The 23,112-nt window shown below is 34.0% G+C and overlaps 1 protein-coding gene across 6 annotated transcripts in view; it reads left to right on the top strand.

The window, feature by feature from the left end:
• Nucleotides 1–617: 617 nt before the first annotated feature.
• Nucleotides 618–23,112, top strand: part of PDS5B (PDS5 cohesin associated factor B) — a 110,274-nt gene continuing 87,779 nt past the window's right edge. For 5 of the 6 annotated variants that reach the window (XM_025049502.1, XM_025049501.1, XM_025049503.1 and 2 more), the window contains exons 1-5: nt 12,824–12,950; nt 15,875–16,078; nt 18,421–18,507; nt 18,617–18,714; nt 19,343–19,469. In XM_025049502.1, coding sequence (XP_024905270.1) covers nt 12,843–12,950; nt 15,875–16,078; nt 18,421–18,507; nt 18,617–18,714; nt 19,343–19,469 — 624 coding nt within the window. In that variant the 5' untranslated portion in view covers nt 12,824–12,842. Of the gene's footprint in view, nt 739–12,823; nt 12,951–15,874; nt 16,079–18,420; nt 18,508–18,616; nt 18,715–19,342; nt 19,470–23,112 lie in introns of those variants that run through there. The other variant, XM_006915820.3, reaches the window with a different exon arrangement.

The following is a 23,112-nucleotide window of genomic DNA, read 5'->3' as shown; positions in this document are numbered from 1 at the left end:
GCTGAAATCAGTAAACTGAGGGTTAGAAACGTGTTTACAGGATTTGGCATCATGGAGGTTAGTGACTTTTAGTTAGCTTAAAACAATGGGGGCCATTTATTTACTCCCCATTTCTGTAGGTTGGCAGTTCGAGTTTGTCTTAGTTGGGCAGTTCTTCTGATCTAGGTGACCTTTAAGCTGATCTCGCTCACGCATGGTCACTTGGTCGTTTGATCGGGGCTGGCTTGTTCATGATCATGGCTGGGGTCACTGGGGCTTCTTTCCATATTCTCTCTCATTTACCAGTGGGAAAACTTCTGGATTCGTGCACATGTTAGGAGCAGAGTTCCAGGAGGAGAATCTGTTGCCATTTTTGAAGTCTGCCACAATGATTATGGCAGAATCATCATTGCTAGATAATGGAGGGTGTTGCAGACAAGATTGGTTTACTGTGAAAAGGGAATGGGAACTGGAGATGTGAAGGTAGAAAGTATAGATTACTTTCTGAGAAGCTCGACTATGCAGGTAATTTGAGAGAAGACAGGAGTGATAGGAGGGTTGGATAGTCGTAGTCTAAGCAAGTGTGTTGTGTTTTCTTTCCCTTTCTGCCACTCAGGAATAGAGAATTATGGAGTACTGACTGAAAGGATCTGAGGACACAGAGGAAAGAGGAGATAACTAATGAAGTGCAAGTCTTTGAGAAACCTGTAGAAGATGGGATATTGTGCACCGAAGAAGGGATTAGGCTCTGATGTGGAGGTGGTGGCTACATATGTTCTGGTAACAGGAAGGAGGGAATGGGTACAGGTATAGTAGGTAGGCAAGTAGATTTAGTGATGGGACACTGAGAAGGTTCCTGTTTTACAGAGTCTCTGTTTTCTCAAAGAAATGGAGGCAGTTTATTGAGAGTGGGGTTTGTGCAGGAGTGTGTGCTTGAGGTTTGATGTGAATAGGGAAGTACACAATTTTACTCCCGCTTACCCCCCACCCAGAGGGACACTGGACTGACTGCTGACTAGAAAAATACCTACCATCATTGAATAAATGAGAGATACTACTGTCATTATTAATCTAAAAAGTATTATGCTAAAGGGATTCAGCAGAACATTTTCTGTGCTTTTAGGTAGAAACTGGTGTTAGTTGAGATGTTCCAGACCCTGTGTTCTTTTTCTGTTTGAACTAGGTTAACTCTACTCCCTTGAAGAACATTGTTTTAAAAAAAAAAAAAAAAATGTAGGCAAGAGAATAATCATATGTTTAACCTTTTATAAATAAACATTAGCAATAATAGGAACAGAATGAGACTGCTTTCTAAAATGACTTCCTTAAGCATTTAAAATTACTTTGTTTTACTAGAACACATTGGAATAACTTTAATAAAATTTAATTCAAACTGAATGGTGGGTTAGTGGTATTATTGTATGTAGAAAAAGTTTTTTGTTTGACTAGTTGGAAAATATGTAAACGTGGTTTTAAGGTTATGTACTTAGGGGAGAATAACGTAATTTGTCTTTTTTCTCTTGAAAAATAGTCCCATTAGCTTTTTAGTTGTTCCTGGCCAAGAATAAGCCTAACTTCTGCGGAATGACTATGTGTGGAAGGGTTATCTTTATGGAGGGCACCATCTGCTGGTTATGAGAGGTACCGGTCATGGGAAGACTGCCTTTTGCAGTTACAGACTTCACAAAATCTTGTTTTCCTTCTAATTCCACCTCAGACCTGGAGTACAGTCCCAGAGGGAAAGCAACTTTTATTTATTATTGTTTTTTTTTAATTTTTATTTTTTCACCTTTTTAAAATTTATATATACGTTTAACCTTAGAGGAGCAGTGGTATACCAATATCTTTCTCCACTGATTTCTGGTAACAGGTGAAGAGTCTATTTCTTTCTCATACCTTTCCTTCTCCCTCTTCCCCCTTTCCACCTTTTTTTCTCTTAACCTTGTGATTTGGTGTTCATTCTTCTTCTTCTCCAGATATTTTTTTAAAAGGTCATCTTAACAAGTCCAAGGGAGTATTTGCTGAGGTGATTTTGTATGTTTTAGTTATAAGTATTTTTGAAGTAATTAGTACTATGTACCACTCCTCCATGTTCAAACAAAAAAAAATATTTAAAAAAACCCCACTTTATTCTTATTTTTCTACCTTTCTTGACTCTCTTCTGTTTTCCTTCCTGATTTCCTCCCATCCCCATATCACCATAGATATTTCCTCAGGGTTCAGTCTTGGTATCTCAGCTCACCCTACAAGTTTTCTTTATTGATCTCGTAAACTCACAAAACAAGCGATACCTGGTCCTGAAATGCTTCCCAGCCGTGGCTTTTCTCTAGATTGTCAGATCTGCATCTCCAGTTGCTTTATAGACCAAACTTAATTTTTCCCAAGAATTGATCTCATTCTGATTTTTATCTATCTTTATTACAGTAAGGGCAGAGATTCTATATATTTTGCTTATTGCATTCCTAATGCCTAACATAGTATATTGCACCAAGTAAATTCTCAGTAAATATTTAAATTATTGAGGTGCCAGGAACAAGGGCTTTGAATATAATTATCTTCCACTTCTCTTTTATAATCATTCATAAGTCTCTGAATCACTTTTCTTGTTTTCTAGTCATTGCCTGCAGTCAGTTAGTTCCTCATTACTTCTTACTTGGGATTTTCTAGCAGTTTTCTGATCGGTCTCACTGTATTTGATGTCTCTTCTGTCTAGTTTGCACTGCCGGTGGTGCAGTTCTGGTCATTCCTTCAGCAAATATTTCCTGAACACCTGTAAAAATGCTAGCGTAAAACGATATGGTATCATTGTCTTAAGGAGCTTGCAGATTAGTAGGAGAAACAGATAAAAAAAAGTTATTAAATATAATGTGATGAAGGCTAATTATGATATATTCACCTGTGAGCTGAGCTGTAGAGGGAGGAGGAGCCTAGCTCTGTCTGGAGAGATCAGGGAAAGTTTACACATAGACTTGAGACTTGAAGAAGGTACATAGAGTTTGGTTAGTGGTCAGGGGCTGGTGAGTATGTCTTACTCAGAGGAAACAGCCTGCGTATATTCACAGAGGAATTTCAAACTTCTGCTTACAGTATCATCACTTATAAAATTGAAGTGCAAACTAAATAATTTGCTCCTTTGTTGGCTCTTTTCCTTCTTAGCGCCTTTTATTTCTGTCCACCTTTTCCTTAGGTCATACTGTGGACCAGTAACATTCTGATCTTCTTGAGATGTATTCCAATTGTTTTTGTCCTTTTGTTATATGTATTATTACCAGTTCACCTCCATTCACTTATAGAAGTGGGCTTTCTTTCAGTCTTATTTTTTTCCAAGCTTGTTTGTTATTTTTGTTAAAGTAATTTTAGCTGTAAATGCCTCAACGCTAAGAAAGCAAAACTAAGGACAGCTAATCACAAACAGCCAAATGGATTTTTCCAAATAAGACAGATGTTTAAGTTGTAGCCAATTAAATAATTTTCTTGCTTTGCTTCTGCCTTTTCTCTGTAAAAGTCTTTCCCCTTGATCCTGTCAGTGGAGAACTTCTAACTACTTCTGGTTTGGTGCTGCCTGATTTGAATTGATTTTTGCTCAAGTAAACTTAAAAAAATTTTTTTTAATGGAATTCATTTGTGGTTTAATTGTTTAGGGAGATGTCTGTTTCCTTTGGTAGATTTTGAGACCAAAATCTTTTTTTGGTCTCACTTTGCCCTAAAGTCACTGTGAAAGAGTTCTGCAAGTAATAGACACTTGATAAATTTTGACTGTGTGGATGAGTCACAGCGTCTGCATTATCTAACGGCAGTCTGTGATCACAGCTGTGTATCTGTTGCTATGGACGATGAACAGCTTTTGCTTCTGTTGTGGCAAGGCAGAGGGACCCTTCCACACCATGTTCTGTTGAAAGCAGAGAATCTTATCACATTTATTTACCTTCCTATGGGATAGTTTGCCCTCGGCCTTTGCTCAATGTCTTCTTTCGTTGAAAGAACGCAGTTATAAGGTTGATTCTTGCTAGATAGTTCATGCTTTTCCTGATGTGAGGTCGTGAAGTTGTTCTCTATTCTAAAATCTTCTACATTTCACTTTTATATTTAAGTCATTAATCTTCCTGAAATTCATTTTGTGTATGATGTGAGGAGTGGGTACAATATCATTTTTTTTCCACATTGATGTGAAAATGTTTCACCTAAAAGTATTTTTTAAAATTAAAAAAAAAATTAAACACATTTATTGAGGTATAATTTGCACGCCATAAAATTAATAAAATTCACTCATTTCAAGTGTACAATTCAAAAATTTTTAGTAATTTTACTGAAATGTGCAATCATCACTATAATCTCGTTTTAGAACATTTTCATCAACCCTCATTCCAATTACGGCAGATCCCTCAGTGGAATCTTTTTAGTTTTTCATCTTGAGATTTCTGCGCCATCCAGTACTGTTTGTCAGCCACCCCCTGTCTTGAAACTTGCTGTACTTTACTTTCTGATGCAGCTTCTTCCAGGGTCCTCCATCTACCTCTTCAATTATTGTCACATTCCTTTGCAAGCTCTTTTTCCTCTGCCCGTTTCTTAAAGATGGGCCTTCTGGCTCTCATCCTTGGTCCTCTGCCACTCTTCCCACTTTACACATCTTCCTAAATGCTCTCATCTGTGCCCCGGGTTTATCTGTGACTGAATATTCCCAAATCTGTCTCTAGCTCAGACATGTCCCTGCACGGCCCTTTTGTTTTGTTTTGTTTTGCTTTGTTTTGTTTTGTTTTGTTTTCTTTTCTTTTCTTTCCTTTCCTTTCCTTTCCTTTCCTTGCCTTCTTGTTCCCGTTCCCTTTTCCTTTTCCTTTCCGTTTCCCAGCACATGGGGAAAAACATTTATTTTTCAAAAGAGTGCTTGACAATCTATTCTTTTATTTTTCTAGAGCTTTATTGAAGTATAATTGAAATGCCAAAAGACTGCAGGTATTTAATGTATATGTTTTGATGAGTTTGGACACATGCACATGCATATACCATTACCACAATCAAGATTATAAACATAGCCATCACTTCCTAAAGTTTTCTTTTTGTGTGTGTGTAAGAACACTTAACATGAGATCTACCCTCTTAACAAATTTTTAAGCGTACACCATATTATCTGTAGGCAGGTACTGTGTTGTACAGCGTATCTTTAGAACTTAATCATTTTTATACTGTAATTTTATACTCATTAAATAACAACCCCCCATTTTTTCCTCCTTTCATCCCCTGGCAACCACTATTCTATTTTCCGCTTCTATAAATTTGGCTAATTTAGATACCTCATATAAATGGAGTCATACAGTATTTATCCTTGTGTGACTGACTTCACTTAGTATAATATCTTCCAGGCCCATCCATGTCATTGCAAATGGTAGGATTTCCTTTTCTACTTTTTCATTGTATTTGTATGCCACTTTTTCCTTATTCATTCATCTGTTGATGAACCTTTGGGTTGTTTCCATTTCTTGGCCATTGTGAATAATGCTGCAGTGAACTTAGATGTGCAGATATTGCTTCAGATCCCAAATTTTATTCTTTTGGATAAAGTAGCCACGCATGAGATTGCTGGATTATATGATAGTTCTATTTTTAATTTTTTTGAGGAGCTTCATTACTGTTTTCCATAGCGACTGCATCATGTTACATTCCCACCAACAGCGAACAAAGATTCCAGTTTCTCTACATACTTGCCAATACTTATCTTTTTTTTTTTTTTTTTTTGATAATAGCCATCCTAACTTTGTGAAGTGATACCTCATTGTGGTTTTGATTTGCATTTCTCAGTGATGAAAAATGGAAAACTTTTCCTCTAAGATCAGGAACAAGACCAGGATCCCCACTCTTGCCACTTCTATTCAGCATATTACTGGAAGTCCCAGCCAGAGCAATTAGGCAAGAAAAAGAAGTAAAAGACATTCAAATCAGAAAGGAAAAAAGTAAAATTATCTGTTTGAAGATGACATGATGTCATATGTAGAAAACCCTAAAGATCTTACAAAAAAACTCTTAGCACTAATAAACAAATTTAGTATAAGTTTCAGGATATAAAATCAACATGTAAAAATCAGTTGTTTTTCTATATACTAACAATGAGCTATTTGAAAAGGAAATTAACGAAACAGTCCCTTCAGAATTGCATCAGAAGAGAAAAAAACTTAGGAATAAACTTTACCAAGGAGGTAAAAGACTTTTGTACTAAAACTACAATACATTGATGAAAGAAACAAAAGAATACACAAATAAATGGAAATATATCTAGTGTTCAATTGAAAGACTTAATATTGGTAAAATATTAAGTGATAGTCAAAACTTATTTTGTTCTCTCTGCCTCTTTCTTACTGATGTGCCCTGCCACTGTTTTCATAGGTTAAGTTTCATGTTGTGCGTGTCAATTTCTAGGATGTCTGATGTTTCCTGTAGATCCTTTTCTGCACCAATACCACACCTTCTAAATTACTTAAGCTTTATAATGGGTTTTAATAGCTGATAGAACAAGTTCATTCACTGTGTTTTTCTTGAGTATCTTGCTGTTCTTGGCCTTTGCATTTATATATAATTTTTTTAAATTGTAATTTTATTTAAAAATCAAAACCTGGCTTGACGAGGGTTGTATTGATTCCATATTCAGTGTGGGAAGATATACTATCTTTACAGTATTTGATACTTCTAAATATCCATGAGCATGGTATCTCTTCATTTACATAGGTTTTCTTTTTTTGTCAATAGAGCTTTATGATTTTCTCTGTAAAAGTATATCTTTTGTTAGATTAATTCCTAGGTAATATATACTTTGCAATGTAAATTACATTTTTAAACTTTTAGGTTGCTATTCAAATAATATAATTGATTGTTTTGCTTTGCAAAACCTTTTTTATTTTGAAATAATTAGAGATAAAGTTGCAAAAATAGTACCTAGAGTCCCGTGAACCCTTCACTCATCTCCTACTAATGGTGACAACTTCTGTAACTGTCGTACAATATCAAAATCAGGAAATTGACATTGGTAGGATATTGTTAGATTACAGACTTTATTCAGTTTTCTTGTTTTTGCATGACATTTTCCCTCTCCCTGTCTCTCTCCCTCTTCCTCTCCCTCCTTCTCCTTCTCCTGTCTCCCTCTCCCCCTCCCCTGTGTGTGTGTGAAGTTCTGTATGGCTCGATCCCATGTATAGATTTATGTCACTACCACCACAATCAAGACGCAGAATTATGAAGGAGTTCCCTCATGCTACTTCTTATTCTTATTCATGCCCCCTGGCAACCACTAATCTGTCCTTCATGTCTGGACTTTTGTCATTTTGAGAATGTTAAATAAATGGAACCATACAATATGTAACCCTTTAAGATTGGCTGTTTAAATAAACATAATGACCATAAGTCATTGCTTATATCAGTAAATCAGTTCTTTTTATTGCTGAGTAGTATTTCATTGAATGGATCGGATCTATCAGAGTTTGATTAACTTCACCTATTGAAGGGCATTTGGGTTGCTTCCAGTTTGGGGGTATATGAATAAAGCTGCTATAAACATTCTTGTACATATTTGTATGAACTTGGGCTTTCATTTCTCTGAGATAATGGCCAGGAGTACAGTTTCGGGTTTGTATGGTAAATGCATATTTAGTTTTATGAGAAACTGCAAGACTCGTTTTCAGTTATGGCTATATATCCCGTTATAAATTTCTACCAGCAATGTGTAATAGATCCAGTTTCTTTGCATCCTTGTCCACATTTGATGTTATCACTTTTTTATTTTAGCCATCCTAATAATATTATATAAGGATATCTCATTGTGGTTTTAATTTATATTTCCTTAATGATTAATGATGTTGAACATCTTTTCAGTACGCTTATTTGCCATCTATACATCCTCTTCAAATGAGTGTTCATGTATTTTGCCCATTTTTAATTGGATTGTTTGAGTGTTTTATAGTGTTTTTTTGAAAGTTCTTTAGATGCAAGTCCTTTGTCGGATATGTATTTGCAAATATTTTCTCCAAATCTGTAGCTTATCTTTTGATTCTCTTAACATTTTGTATAATTTTAAATTAATTTTTGTATAGAGTATGAAGTGTTTAGGTCAAGGCTTTTTTTTGGTCTATGTACATTCAGTTTCTCCAGCAGCACTATAAGTGGAAAAGATTTATTATTGCTCCATTCATTTGCTTCTGCACCTTTATAAAAATCAATTGGGCACACTTGTGTGGATCTCTTTACAGGTCGTCTGTTATGTTTCATTGATCTGTGTGTCTGTCTCTCTGCCAGTATTACATTGTCTTTTTTATCGTAGCTGTATAGTTTTAAACTTGTGTAGAATGATTTCCTCCCATTTCATTCTTTTCTAAAATTATTTCATCTATTCTAGTTCCTTTGTCTTTCCTTTTAAATTTTAGAATAAGCTTATCTCTACCAATAAAAAGTCTTGCTGGGACGTTGTTAGAATCCCTAAACCTATATAGATCATTTCGGGCAAGCATTGATTACTGTGGTCAGTCTTCCAGTTCATGGGCATGGACTCTATTTATTTAGATCTTCTGGTTTCTTTTATCAGTATTTTGTAATTTTTAGCATACCAATCTTGTGTTTTGTTAGCTTTATACTGAAGTATTTCATTAATGGGGAGAATGATTGAAAATTGTGTTGTGCTTTTAACTTAGGTTTCCATCTGTTCCTTTCTAGTGTGTAGAGTAAATACAATTGATTTTTGTGTGTTGATTTGTATAACCTGCAACCTTGAGAAACTAGTTTTTTGTGTTTTACTTTTTTTTTTCCTTTTGTAAATTCCTTGGAAACTTCTATGTAGACAAGTCCTGTCATCTGGAATTAGGGATAGTTTTAGTTCTTCCTTTCCAATCTGTATGCCTTTTCTTTTCTTTTGCCTTATCGTGCTGGCTAGGGCTTCCAATATTATGTTCAATGAGAGCAGATATCTTTGTCTTATTTCTGATCTTGAGAGGTTATTCAGTCTTTCACCATCAAGTATTGTGTTAGCTGTAGGTAGTATTATATATTGATTTTTCTACTCTGCAGCCCTGCTCATAAACTCAGTCTTATTCATTCTGATATTTCATCTGTACATCCTTTTGGAGTTTATACATTTTCGTATAATCTACAAATAATGACTGTTTCGTTCCCTTTGATTTCTTTCTTTCTTTCTTTCTTTTTCTTGCTCTCTTGGCCAGCATCTCCATTACAGCGTTAAATAGAAGTGATGGTAGCAGGTATGCTGTGTGGGTCCTGATCACAGGTAAAAAGCTTTCAGCGGAGCATCAGTAAGCATGTTATGCTGTAGGGTGTTTGTAGCACTCTACCTTTCTTGATTCGTTATTATTATTTTTTTTAATAGTCACGAATTGATGTTGAATTATATCAAACTTTTTTCTTCGTTTATTGAGATTATCACAGGATTTTTAAAAAGTCTCTTAACATGGTGAATTCAACCTTGCATTTCTTGGGATAAACCCAATTTTTTATATGTTGCTACATTTCGTTACCTATAATATTTTGTTTAGGAATTTTGCATCTATATCTATGGGCAAGATTATTCTCTGACTTTTTCCTTTCTCTTAATTTTCTCCATGAGTTTTGGTATCATGGTTATGCTAGTTAGTTGCATAAAATTAATTGGAAAGGAGTTCCTTGTTTTCTAGTCCTTGGAACTGTTTATGTGACAAATTACAGTTGTACCCTATAGGTTGGGTAATAACCTTTTTGCAAGACCCCCAGGGGATGGCTGAAACCACAGATAGTACTGAACCCTATATGTACTGTTTTTATTTTTTCTGTACTTAAATCCTTTACACTTGAAGCGTTTTTCGCTTCTCTTTGGCATATCTGAATTGCCAGCATCACTACTCTTGTACTTTGGGGTCATTATTAAATAAAATAAGGGTCACTTGAACACAAGCACTGAGATATTATGACAGTCGATCGATAACTGAGATGCTCGGCTACTATCGGTGGGTAGCATGTACAGGGTGAATGTACTGGATGGGATGAGTCACATCTTGGTCTGCCTAGAGTGGGGCGGTGCAAGATTTCATCACGCTACTCAGAACGGCATGCAGTTTAAAACTTATGAATTGTTTGTTTATGACATTTTCTGTTTAATGCTTTTGGATCGCAGCTGACCACGGGTAATGGAACCTGTAGGAAGCAGAACCATGGGTACTGGGGGACTGCTGGCATTTCTTCCTCAGCGATTTGGTAGAACTCACCAATAATGCCATCTAGACTTAGATATTTTATTTTTGTGGAAAGACTTATTGATTACTTGTTTAGTTTCTTAAGTGAATTTTTTTCCTTGATCATTTTTAGTGAGATGTAGATTTTCTCCTTTTTATCTAAATTTCAAACATTATTATATCAAAAATTTGTAAGACTGGCTCGTGATTTTTGACTGTGTTAATCCTGTGCTTGTTTTCTTTTGATTATTAGGAAGTACTTTAACAATTTTAAATGTTTGGAGATTTTCTTTTTTTGTTGAAGTATAACATGATTCAGAAAAGGGTAAAGATTATAAGTGTCTAACTCTGTGTTTTTAAACAAAGTGAAAACGGTAGTGTATCCAACATCCAGGTAAAGAAGGAGGAGAACATTGCCTGTCTCTAAGACATCCCCTCTGTCCCTCTGTCATTTACACTTTCTACCAAAGGCTTTCACTGTCTTGACTTTTAACATCATAGATTGGGTTTCCTTGTTTTTAACTCCTATAGAAACGTATATACTGTATCCTATTTGATTTCTGGCTTCTTTCACATGACTATCTTTGGGATGTTAATCAAGTTAATGTGTGAAGCAATAGTTTATTTACTCTGTAACTGTATTGTAGCCCATGTTAATATACTACAGTGTACCTGTTGTCCTGTTGATAGGCATCTGTGCTGCATTCTAATTTGACTACTATGAATGATGTTGCTTTGAACATTTTTGTGTTTTGTGGTGGACACATGTATGTGCTTCTGTTGAGTAAATACCAAGGAGTAGATCCTGGGGCCTACTTTTTATTATTTTGAATCTTAAATTTCTATTTAGCGTACATGATCTTTTTGTTTGTTTAATTATTGTATGGTATATTTTTCCATCCTTTTACTTTCAACATCTCATACCTATGTTTTTAAATGTTTTTTGTAAGCTCTCTATATTGAAAATTTAAAATCTTGGTCTTTTAACCTGATCATGTATATCATACTACACTAAACAATGTTCCTAATGCTGTATATATTAATTTATTATAGCTTCCACTTTTTGTTTGGCTAAATTGTCTTTATTTCACCATATTCTTGAAAGTTTTATTTCTTGAATATAAACTCGAGTTTTGCAATTATGTTCTTTTCCTGCATTGAGGGTGACATTTTGCTATCTTTAGACTTACATTGTTGACATTAAGAAGTTACCTATTAGTTTAAATACTGTTACTGTCAAGATAATATGTCTGCTTTGAGGTTTAATTGTTTTCTGGAGTTACTGTTATAATTTTGAATTTAATTCTGTTTGGCTTCTTGGTTTTGTGGATTGGTATTTTATGATAGTCACCTCAGAGAGGGGCTTCTGCCTCATTTCTCTCTTTCTGGTAGTTCCACGAATCATAAGTTAAACCTGTCTATCCTTTCTTTTTCTGTATATTCCATTTTTGGTTTTCTGAGTTCTGTATTTTTGAATAATTCCTTCTGACTGCTCTTCCAGTTCACTAATTTTAATAGCTTTTTCTAATTTGCTAATAAATTCATCCATTGACTTTTTAATTTCAATTTTATAATTTCCCATTTTTAGAAGTTCTTTTTCATATCTTTTAGTTTACTCTTTATAATTTTTATTCCTTGTAGATATTTTAGACTTATCTTTTATATATTTAAAATTACAAACCTAGTAGTTTTGTAATCTGCTTGATAATTATAATACCTGAGTCTTTGTGGATCTCGTCTTGGGATCTGGTATTTCTGCTGGTTCTTGCTCCTAGTGCCTTGTTTCCTTAGGTACTTGGTTATCTTTGACCTGATAATGCTCATTGTCCTAAAAACATCATAGTGGGAGTTCTTTAAGGCCTTCCTCTAGGTATGACTTGGGATTATTGAGATTAGGTGTTTGGAGTACTAGCAGTTAGTTGGGGGTCACTGCATTCATGTCTTGAGGTTCTCTGGACTACTTAGGTAATGTGGACTTCAATAAATGTGCGGGTCCATAGCCAAAACTAAGTAGCTGTTTGTCTCGTGTTCGATATTACTTTGCTCTGCTTAGTACCAGGGTGGCCTTCTGTGCTGTCCCCGGTGGGTGCTGACAAGGCAGGGCGCAGTTTGGTTTCTGGTTGGCTCTCTTTTGCAGGTGTTACCTTTGTGGTGGTGGTGGCGGGGGGTGTTCCACATTGATGTCAGGAGGGCCTGTATCCTGACGTTCTGCCTTGACAGGGTCAGATTTACCTCTGGTCCCCTTGCCCCATGAGACCACCAAAACCAAGCTCCAGATTTGTCAGGGTTGGCACGTTGCCCTCAGGCCATACATGGGTGTAATGCTCCAGTGCTCCATTTACTTCTCTGAGTTTCTGCATTTTTCTTAGATTTTTGTCTGAGCAGTTTGAGATGCTTTAAAAAATATGCTTGTTCTAGATATTTCTTCTATCATCTATAGTTTTTTAATTGGAAGTTTAGTGCACATAAACTAGCTTGCCACTAATGGAATTGAAAATAAAATTTTGGGAAATGTTCAATAAAGCGATATACATTAATTAGATAAGTGAATTGTTATAAATTATTGGGGGGGGGAGGCTACTTTTCATGTTAATTATGAATGTTGTTTATACTTATTTTTTGGTTTGGATCTAATAGTTTTCTTGTTTTAGGGGTAAAAATATTTCCATCATGGCTCATTCAAAGACCAGAACCAATGATGGAAAAATTACTTATCCTCCTGGTGTCAAGGAAATCTCAGATAAAATATCTAAAGAAGAGATGGTGAGACGATTAAAGGTAAGTAAAATTGGGTTATGTTATTTTTACTTCTGTTTAGGTTGGGGGGGGGGCGGTCACCTCTGGAAATCACATAGGGCTGTATCTTGTTAGGGTAACTCGAAAAAGCAAGTCAGAGCAGAGAATGGCAGGGAAAGGACCTCAGAGAGTGAAGTCAGTAAAGATGGTGGGGTTAATGGGAGAGCAATTAGAAAGGAGTAGCTAGGTTTTCCAGAGCCTCCTATACTTAGATATAAAGGACAGATCCACAATACTCATATGCATTTTTGCCTATATAAAGTTGTCTCCTCCTATCTCTCTTTTATTTATAAAAACTACCATTTTTATCTGAGAAAGGCAGTTTTAAGTATTCAGGCAGTATTTTACTTTCTTGTAAGTTATTTTGAGAGTAGGTTAAAGAGCTTTTCTTTTATCCTCTCTCTCTGCTTTTGACACGTAGTGATGAGTCAGGGTTGACGATGAACTTCCATAGATGAGGTGGTCATTCTGTGGCTAGAGGCTCTGTGAATGCGTTCGAATGATATTTCACCTTTCTCTTCAGGGCAGTGATGGTCTGTCCCTGTGATCGTTAAAATGGCTAAAGGAGCAGAGTGGTCTAGGAGACTGTTAAGCAGATTCATCAGTTCAGATGTTTTTTATTTTTGAGTATTTATTCCCTTATAGGTTACATCTACCTAGTCATTTATTTTGCTTGATATATTATTATTTACTTGTATTTTAAGACTGGGAAACTTGCCTTCATTTGTCATTGAAGGCCCAGGAGCTTTGAAGCAAAGTACTATTTTATAGCTTTGTGCATGGTTCATTTTTATTAAAAGGACCCTAAAACCTACTATAAATTCTGTGTAAAGTCTTAGTATTATACCTTTATGCATAAAGTATTAGAATACTAAATATTAGATATTTATTAATCAAAGGAAAAGACATCTTTGAACAGATTAAATTGAACAGTATATAGATATTTTATCTAGTTGGGAACGTGTATGTATTTTTTTTTTCTCTATATGACATTTTTCATTTTCTGTGTGACTATGTCTTCTCGACTTACTGAATTTTTAGAGAAACAATTTCCTCAGATTTTTTTTATTTCAGCAAAGATAGGTAAACATCCCTATTGTTTGCTAACAAACTAGTGTTAAACAGAGACGACATTTATAATAAGATGATTAACATTTAAGTGTCCTTTAGAGTTGTTATTTTCTCAGACATCTTTAACTTTGGAGAACACATGAGTTTTATTAACGAGTTTTGTACCTGTTTAAGTTGTAGACAGTAGTGAGGAACCCCATTATCTAACCCTGGAGTAAACATAGTCATTAGTCGTGGAGTGGTTTCCACCCTGCTCACATTTCGTGTTTGTGGTGTGCTTTCATTGTCGTGTAGATGGTTATGCCCAGCAGTAGTCTGGTTGGTATACTTTATCTTCTTTAATTTTCCCGATTTACACTTCCCACTATTTTAGCAACCTTTTCTTAGAAAAATATAAAAAGGATTTAGTAGTGGGATGATTATAATTTTTGACATGTACAAGTACAGATATACGTTTTATAAATTATAACAATTTGTTAATATGTAAGGTGTTATTGTTTCTATAATTTCTAGAGTCTCCTGTAACATTTTATTCAAAATATACTTAATCTCATTCTTTTGTGAAGATATTCTGGAGAAAAACAGTTCTCTGTATGTAGGTCTTTTTCCTTCTTGGTCTCTTTTCATAATACACTAGACCATCAAAGCATATGTCTTAAAAGTAATAAAATTTAAAAGAGTCATTCTAAGCATCGCACCCTTCCACTAACTGTAGTGCTAGACTGGAAGAGTCTGCTGCGGGTTCTGGCATCTGACGTAATAGAGCTGAGGGCCTGCTCTGTGAGGAGCACTGTTTCTCACGGCTGCTCTTAGAGTTTGCTAAGACACCGAACAGTTTATTGCTCAGAACCCTAGCTCTTGGGCAGGGTGGAAATCCCCACAGCATGTCTCTAGGACCAAGTCATGAGTGTCGGGACTTCGACGCCAGCTCAACTTGTCAGTTGGTATTTGCAGCTCCACCTACTGGGTGCCGGATGGGCCCTCTTTCCATGAGAGTTGTATTTAAATGGTCTGTCAAATTAGGCAACTTTAAGTCTCATTTGAAGATTTTAAGTGGGAATAGTACAGATTGAGTGAGGTTCATTGTGACTAATAATACTGAAATTAGAGAAAGCTCTTCACAGAATTATACCGTTCCTCACCATTCTTGTTTTCATCCCACTTCTTTTATGTTAATGTTTTTGAAAAACGAACCATTTCCTGTAGCTTCCTTTTGCCTATTCTGTACATACCATTGAGTCCTACAAATGAAGTATCCATGTCGTATTCTCTTTTACTGTGGCACAAGAAATGTTTTGTTGGGTGCAATGGTGCTCTCTGGTAGCTTTTAACGTTAGGGGTGCATCTTCATCCTTTCTTGAATCTGTTTATATATTCTTTTTTAGCTAAATATAACAATCCACGTATCTGGAGTGTTTTTATGGTTGAGATGGAAAAATAAATTGTCATCCTAGGTTTTTCCTTAGAGGTATGCTTTTTTTCTTAATAAAAGGATTAGATAGATTATAAAAAAAAGGATGCTGTTTTTAAGACGGACATACTCCTTCTAGTCAGTTGTAATGTTGAGAACGGAAGTACTACATAAGGCTAGTTTAGACTTAAAATCTGACTAGCAGCTATAATGGGTAAATTAAAAGTGTTTTACTTAGTTTTTTAAAGAAAAGTTATTTACCTTATAGTTTTAGAAAGATCTTGTTCTCTCAGATAGACCCTTTCAGGGGAAAATTGAAAGTATATTCATTGGAAGCTAACCTTTGTAATTAATATGGCTTTTATTTCAAATGACTATTTTTACATGGAGGATTTCATTATTTGATTATTTTGTTTTTATGTAGATGGTTGTGAAAACTTTCATGGATATGGACCAGGACTCTGAGGAAGAAAAGGAGCTTTATTTAAACTTAGCTTTACATCTTGCTTCAGATTTTTTCCTCAAGCATCCTGATAAAGATGTTCGCTTACTGGTAGCCTGCTGCCTTGCTGATATTTTCAGGATTTATGCTCCTGAAGCTCCTTACACATCCCCTGATAAACTAAAGGCAAGTACTGATTTAAAGAACCGCCAAGACTGACTGACACTTTTATTTATCTTTCTAACTATAACCGCTGGAGTAAGAGTATTTAGATAATTTCTTTGGCTTCTTTGACTTAAGCTGCCAGCAGTCTTTTGTTAAACTTCTGTTTTCTTTAGAACTTTTCTCCTCCTATCCCATCCCCAATTTAGTACTTAATTTTAGAAAACGCTTTCTGATCTTCAGATAAGTAGTAGAATAGTACAAAAAAAAAAAAAGTGTAGTCTATACTTTTTATGTCATCATTAGCTCTATTTCAGTATCACTTGGGTGGGAGATGATTCCTTTTCTCTTCTGAAAATCCATATTAAAGACCTTTTTCATTACTTAAGACACGGTATCTAAATTCATTTAATGGGAGTTGTGATGTTAATTGTTATGAAGAAAATGAACAAAATTTTAATGAACGGATAGAAAAGATACCTAAGTACTCGGTCACAGTAGTTGTAAGTAAAGCCATATATGAATGGAAAATCTTTAAAAGATGAGAAAAGTGGAGTAGAGTGGTTAATCTAGCTGGTAGAAAGCATGAGATAATTAGAGCTTTGCAAAAAAATACATAAAATAAGGCAGATTAGGAAGAAAAGTAGAAAAACCATTAACAATAAAAGATAGTTGTGGAAAATATGGTTAGAGAACGAGTCCATAGAAAGATTACTAATTCTCAGTGTGAAAAATTGGCAGACAATTTAGGTTTATTTTATTTAACAGATATAGATGTTAATTATGTGTCAGGAACTGGATTTACAGTGGTGATAAACAACCCAGATTTGGTTCTTGAACTCATGGAGCTGCTTCTTAATAATTGGAGAGAGAAACCTGCTCCAATCAAGTCTGCCGAAATTTCAGTGTTAAATGCCCAAACTGGTTTGGACATGCTTGTTTTATATTTCGATTGGTAAAAGAATCTCAGGATGGGAATGATAGGGGGCAGTATTTATCGTTTTAAAGTCTGATTGTTTCGAGAAATAGCTACAGATTTGTTCTGTTTATAACAAGATGGTTTATGAGAACATCGAAGAGCTGAGATTAAATTAAAGTTTTTAGATTATTTCATAGCTGAAAATTTTAAAGTATCTTTTTCTGGTCAGTTTTTTTTGGGGGTCTTAATTTTAAATACCTCTTTTTTATTAAAGTAATACTTATAAATTCATTTAAAATATTTATGGAATAGTTTTCACTCTATCTTGATTAGCAGGGGTCATATTTTTCATTGTCTACGGTTCTAATAAAAGAAAATTGTGACACTTGGTTCTCATCTTTCCCCTGTCAGTTTATTGTTGTCATCAGAAAATACTTTCCGTATGCCTGACGTCAGCAGTTCTTAGATTATAAATGAGTGACTGTCGTCTTTCCGTCTCCAGGTAGAGTCAGCATGGCGCTTAGTTCTCTCAGGCCAACCTGCAGGGCTCATTCATGGAGGACATACTTTATACAATATTGCTATCAAACTAACATTTTTAAAAGATGTACTTTTGATAGTATTTTCTTGAAAACCTACTTAGTTATCTGCATATATTTCTTCCTCTTTAAAAAGATGTTTGTTAATCATTTTACTTATAAGGAAAACATGTTTTCTCTTTTAGATTGATTGATTAGCATGCTTCCTTTGCAGAATTAGCTTTTTTAATTTTAATCTTTTCCAGGTTTTCCCAGAACATCATCTCCATAAAACTTGGACTCAAAGTAACATTGAATCTGTCTCTATCCAATTACAAAGCGGGGGATATCATAAAAATCAAAAGCAAGAGATGGGAATAGATTGAGAGAGAAATGGTGGGGGAAAACTGTAATTATAATGAATGGATGGGAAGCCTGACAAGTTAACTTCTAAGGGTCTTTAAAAAATTTCTAAGCTTCTGTACTCTATTGTTTTTTCACTTGGTGGCTTTATTTTGGAACTTTAAGTTGCCTAAACTGTTCTTGCTATATAATTAACCATGTATAGTGCTATTCCGACAAACCTGGTCGACTCGTCATTTCTGCCTTTTTTATTCTGATAATAGCATACATCTTAGTTTATTCAGTTTTCAGGTCTTTTTTTAACTTGCCTAAGATGAAATTTTTCTTTCTGTCTTTTAAGATCGTGGTAAATGATTTGCTGTTTTCCCATGAAGGGTGATAAAATAATTGGTGTTTTCATATGATGATATGCTATTTAAAATCTTCCAGCCAAGTGCATCTTTTTTCCTTGTTCTTTATACTGTATCATGGTAGACACACACAAGTGTAGGTTAGCTTTAGGAGTTTAGTATATATTTTCATTTAGCATTCATAATCTAAACAATACTTTGTCTTTTTTTTTTAAGGATATATTTATGTTTATTACAAGGCAATTGAAGGGGCTGGAAGATACAAAGAGCCCACAATTCAATAGGTATTTTTATTTACTTGAGGTAAGCAGTGTTTTATATCTTCAGATGACATTTTAAACTGACTTTTGTGTTTGTATATTTTTACTATTAAAGTGTTTGCCTTTCACCTTTTTTTACTTCTCATTTTTAGAACATTGCTTGGGTCAAGTCATATAACATATGCTTTGAGTTGGAAGATAGCAATGAAATTTTTACACAGTTATACAGAACATTATTTTCAGTTATAAAGTAAGTGTATTTTACTGGGAACATAACTTTTTAAATATAAAGGATTTTTAACTTAGAAATGAATCTGTACGAACTGTTGTGTTGAATATTCGAAGGCTAAGCGTTGTAATTTAAGAACTCGTTAACATTTTTATAGATGTCTTAAAAATGAATAGAACTTAATTTTGTAATGTAAAGAATAACACAAGAGTGGCATTAAGGCAGTCTATAGTCAATGTAAAAATATTTTTTGGATTATATTATTTTTATCTTTTATTTAAATTATATTTTACTCCTTAATTCATGTGCATAGTTATTTGTGTATTCTTTAAAATTACCTACTAAAATTAACTTTAGCAGAGCAATTTGATTTTCTGAATATAAGATAAAACTAAAGTTGCATTCTATTGCTTCTGATTGTGAGACTAGTTAAAATTAGGGAAAAGTAATCTAGCAAATATAATAGATTTTGGATACTACTATAAGATTTGTGAGAAAGGGAAGCCTTAAATGAATATATAGAATTTGATTTAATTAATATTTTAGTATCTTTTTTTTTTTTACAAAGTAATATTTGTCAGTACCATGTTATGATTAAATCTTGTACATTTTAATTACACTGTAAATAAAATAACATTTTGAATTTCAGCAATGGCCACAATCAGAAAGTTCATATGCATATGGTAGACCTCATGAGTTCTATTATTTGTGAAGGTGATACAGTATCTCAGGAGCTTTTGGATACAGTTTTGGTAAATTTGGTACCTGCCCATAAGGTAAGTAGCAGTATACACTGAAATATGTCTAACCTGTTAATGTTAAGGTCCTGAATTCGTATGTCTGTTCTAAATGCGATTCATCCTGCTTTAACCTTAGTTTTGGAGAATCTGTTCCATTGATTAATATTAATAATATGAATTGTGTTTAATGTTTAATAAACATGATACACTTGTTAGTCACTAACTAAATGAAAAGAATAATAGATTTAGTTCATGTGATAAAATATCTGTAAAAACTCAGTTTTGTATAAGTTATGTTTCAACAGTGAGTTAATAACTACTTGGATGTTATTACAAAAATTCATATGTTGGGAGATTCTGCAACCGATTAGGGCCTCAAGTAAAAGACAGCAATGATGTAGATGGAGAGGAAGGGTGAAAGTAAAAGAGAAGTCTCTACTGACTAGGAGATAAAGGATATGCTAATGACAGTGTTTCTTGCCTGGGTGATGTTAATCAAGGAGGACTTTGTATGTTTGTGTTTGTATGTTTTGTTCTTTGAAAATGACTGTCTTTTGAGTGAGCAGTTGAAAATATGGTTCTGTGATTCTTAAGGGGTCAAAGTTAAAAAGAGGGGCATAGGAATCACTAGCATAAAGATCTGTGCAAACTTTCTGGCAAGATATAATCTAAGCTTACAGCTGCATAGCATTCACACAAATAATGCTTCAATGAAAATGACCTCATCATACAAAATTTCCAAACTCTTAAAAAATAGTCTGCCAGTGGTGGAATTCAAACACTATAAATAACAAGATTAGACTTAAAAATTCAGATAATGTATTTATTAGATAAAAATAATAAATATCCTTAAAGGATTAAAGATAATATGTGCTTCAGAGATTAAAGACATAAAAATAAGAGAAAGCATGATATATGAAAGGAGGAGGGGGTTAGAAAAAAATGCAGAAATGACAAATAGTCATCGAAATTAAAATCTTGGATTATAAAAGATATTTAGAGAACTAGGCGATCTGAGAAAGTTATACAGACACAGTGAGATAAGACATAAAAGATACTAAGACATGAAGGAAAGATTGAAAAGGTACAATATGTTAAGTAGCGATTTCAAAACACCAAATAGAGAGTGGAGAAGAGATATTTAAATAGAAATTTCCTTAGTATGTTCCAGAATTGGTGAAAAGCATGAATTTATGGGTTAGGTGACAAAATAAATAAAAGTAAATTCCAGTCCAGGCACATCCTGGAGAAATTGTAGAATACCAAAACAGAAATAATCTATAAAGCACGCAGAGGGAAAAGGCATAGCCCTTAACCAAAGAATAAAGGTTAAACTGACTGCTGACTTCTCAGTAGCAAGGATAGATGCCAGAGGATAATGGAACTATGTTTCCACAGTGCTAAGATAAAATAAATGTGTGTATGCATATCCAGTTTGAATGAAATTAAGACATTAAATATTCATTTGTCAGTAGGTCCTCCCTGAAAGAACTGCTATTAGGGTACTTGAGGATGATGGAAATTGAATTTAAAAGAAGTGAGATACAAGAAATAGTAGTGAACAAAGAAATACTCTAAATAAGAAGATATATAAAACAAAAAGTAGCAATGATAATTATAATGATTAATTAAAGGAGTATTAACAAAGTGGTTTTAAACCGTCGGACACAAATAACATGTAAGATTGGATTGAGTTAATGAGTGATATGACCCTGGTGATGATCAGGAGTATAGAGCTAATGATTAACTTTGAACTTTAATCGAAGAATGCATGTTAAAAATTTAAGGATTACAATAAAAGGAAGAATTACAATAAATGTAAATGGCCCAAATTTATTACGTAATGCAGATTATCAGATTGGATTGAAAATAACCCAGCTGGTCATTGTTAGTAAATAACAAAATAATGTCACAAAAAGGTTGAAAGTAAAAGGATGTTATAAAGAATTGCCAGGCACATACTAACTGAAAGAATACTGAAGTAGCTTGTATTAATATTAGATGTAATAGTTTTTACTGGGTAAAAAAGATTTATACTAGCAGTCCTCAACATTTTTGGCACTAGGGACCAGTGCACCTATGAAAATCTGATGCCTGATAACCTGAGGTGGAGCCGAGGCGGTGATGCTAGCACTGGGGAGCAGCTGCAAATACAGATGAAGCTTTGCTCTCTAGCTGCTGCTCACCTCCTGTTGTGTGGCCTGGTTCCTAACAAGCCACGGACTGGTACAACTACGCATTCCGGGGATTAGGGACCACTGATTTATACAATAATAACAGGTTTAGTTCTCAGGAAGATATCCAAACTTGTATGTACATAGGCTCAAAATAATATAAAGCATAAATTGAAAGAATTTTGAGAAAGAAACATTCAAATTTTGTGGATGATTTGAACATGTTTCCCAGTAATTATAAATCAATCAGACCAACAGTTCCTAAGAATATTGAGAATGTGAAACATAAGACTAACAATTCATAGCAATTATAATCTGGCAAAAGAATACATAATAATGACAATTAAAATGGTGCATTAAAACTTGTAGGTTGCAACTTAAAATGTTTTTGTTTATCTAACTTTATAGCTAAGTGTCCAATTCAAGAAGTGATGAAAGTAGCAGAATATATAAAGTATACAAGGAAAAAAAATTGAAGAACACAATTCAGTGAAATAGAAAACACAGTGACATTTCACAGAAACCCAAAATTGGTAATTAGAAAAGTGTGTTAAATAGGCAGACCCTTGGCAAGTTGAATCAGAAAGAGGGAGATGGTATGAATGTACAGTTTTAGGATGAAATTGGGAACACCAGACACTTAAAAGATCAAAAGGCATTTCTAGGAACAATATTTTATGATAATATGTTTGGAACCAGACAAAACAAATTTCTAGAAAATATAACTTGCAAATTTGTTTCAAGAGAGAAAAATCTTAACCTTTAGCCAATAGAAGAAATTTAATTGGTTAAAAAAAAAAAACAAAAACCTTCTTTCCAAACTACAACAGTAACAATAGTAACAGCAGCAGAACTCAAACCCAACTACAAAATAACTTAAAATTATCAGTATTAATCATTAGTGGCATATAATTCTAATACTCAGCAAACTTTTCCAGGTTATAAAAAAGGAAGAAACATTCAACAGCTCACTTTATGAGTTTATCATTTTCATAGAGAAACTAGACAAAACTTAGCAAGAAAGGAGAATCATAAGCTAATTTAATTTAAGATATAGTAACATAAATCCAATATAAAATGATAGTAGGCGGTATCTACAATAGTATAAAGTAATATTGATGATGAGCAAAATTGACTATTTTAGGAATATGAGGATGGATTGACATTAGAAAATATTAGCAATAGACTATTTGTATAAAGTAGCAGATCAAAGAGAAAAAATATCAGTAAATGTAAAAAGGTTATTTGATAAAATTCAGTATAATTTAGGATACAAACTCAGCAGATTTGAAGTAGAAAGGAACTTCCTTAAACCAATATGGATATGTATGATAGTGTACTCACTGTTGAAATGCTAAAGCATTCCCTTTGAAGTTAGGAACATTATAAAGATGTCGCTTCTACTCAGGAAAAAGGCAAGAATGCTATTCCTAATCACTTAAGACTTAAGAGGTCTTAAGTTAGTGAAATAAAATAAGACAAAAGATAAAAGGATTAGAAAAATG

This window comes from Pteropus alecto, unplaced genomic scaffold (genome assembly GCF_000325575.1).
Source record: "Pteropus alecto unplaced genomic scaffold, ASM32557v1 scaffold16, whole genome shotgun sequence".
In the NCBI taxonomy this organism is placed as follows: Eukaryota; Metazoa; Chordata; class Mammalia; order Chiroptera; family Pteropodidae; genus Pteropus; species Pteropus alecto.
This window is presented reverse-complemented; position numbering and strand designations above follow the sequence as displayed.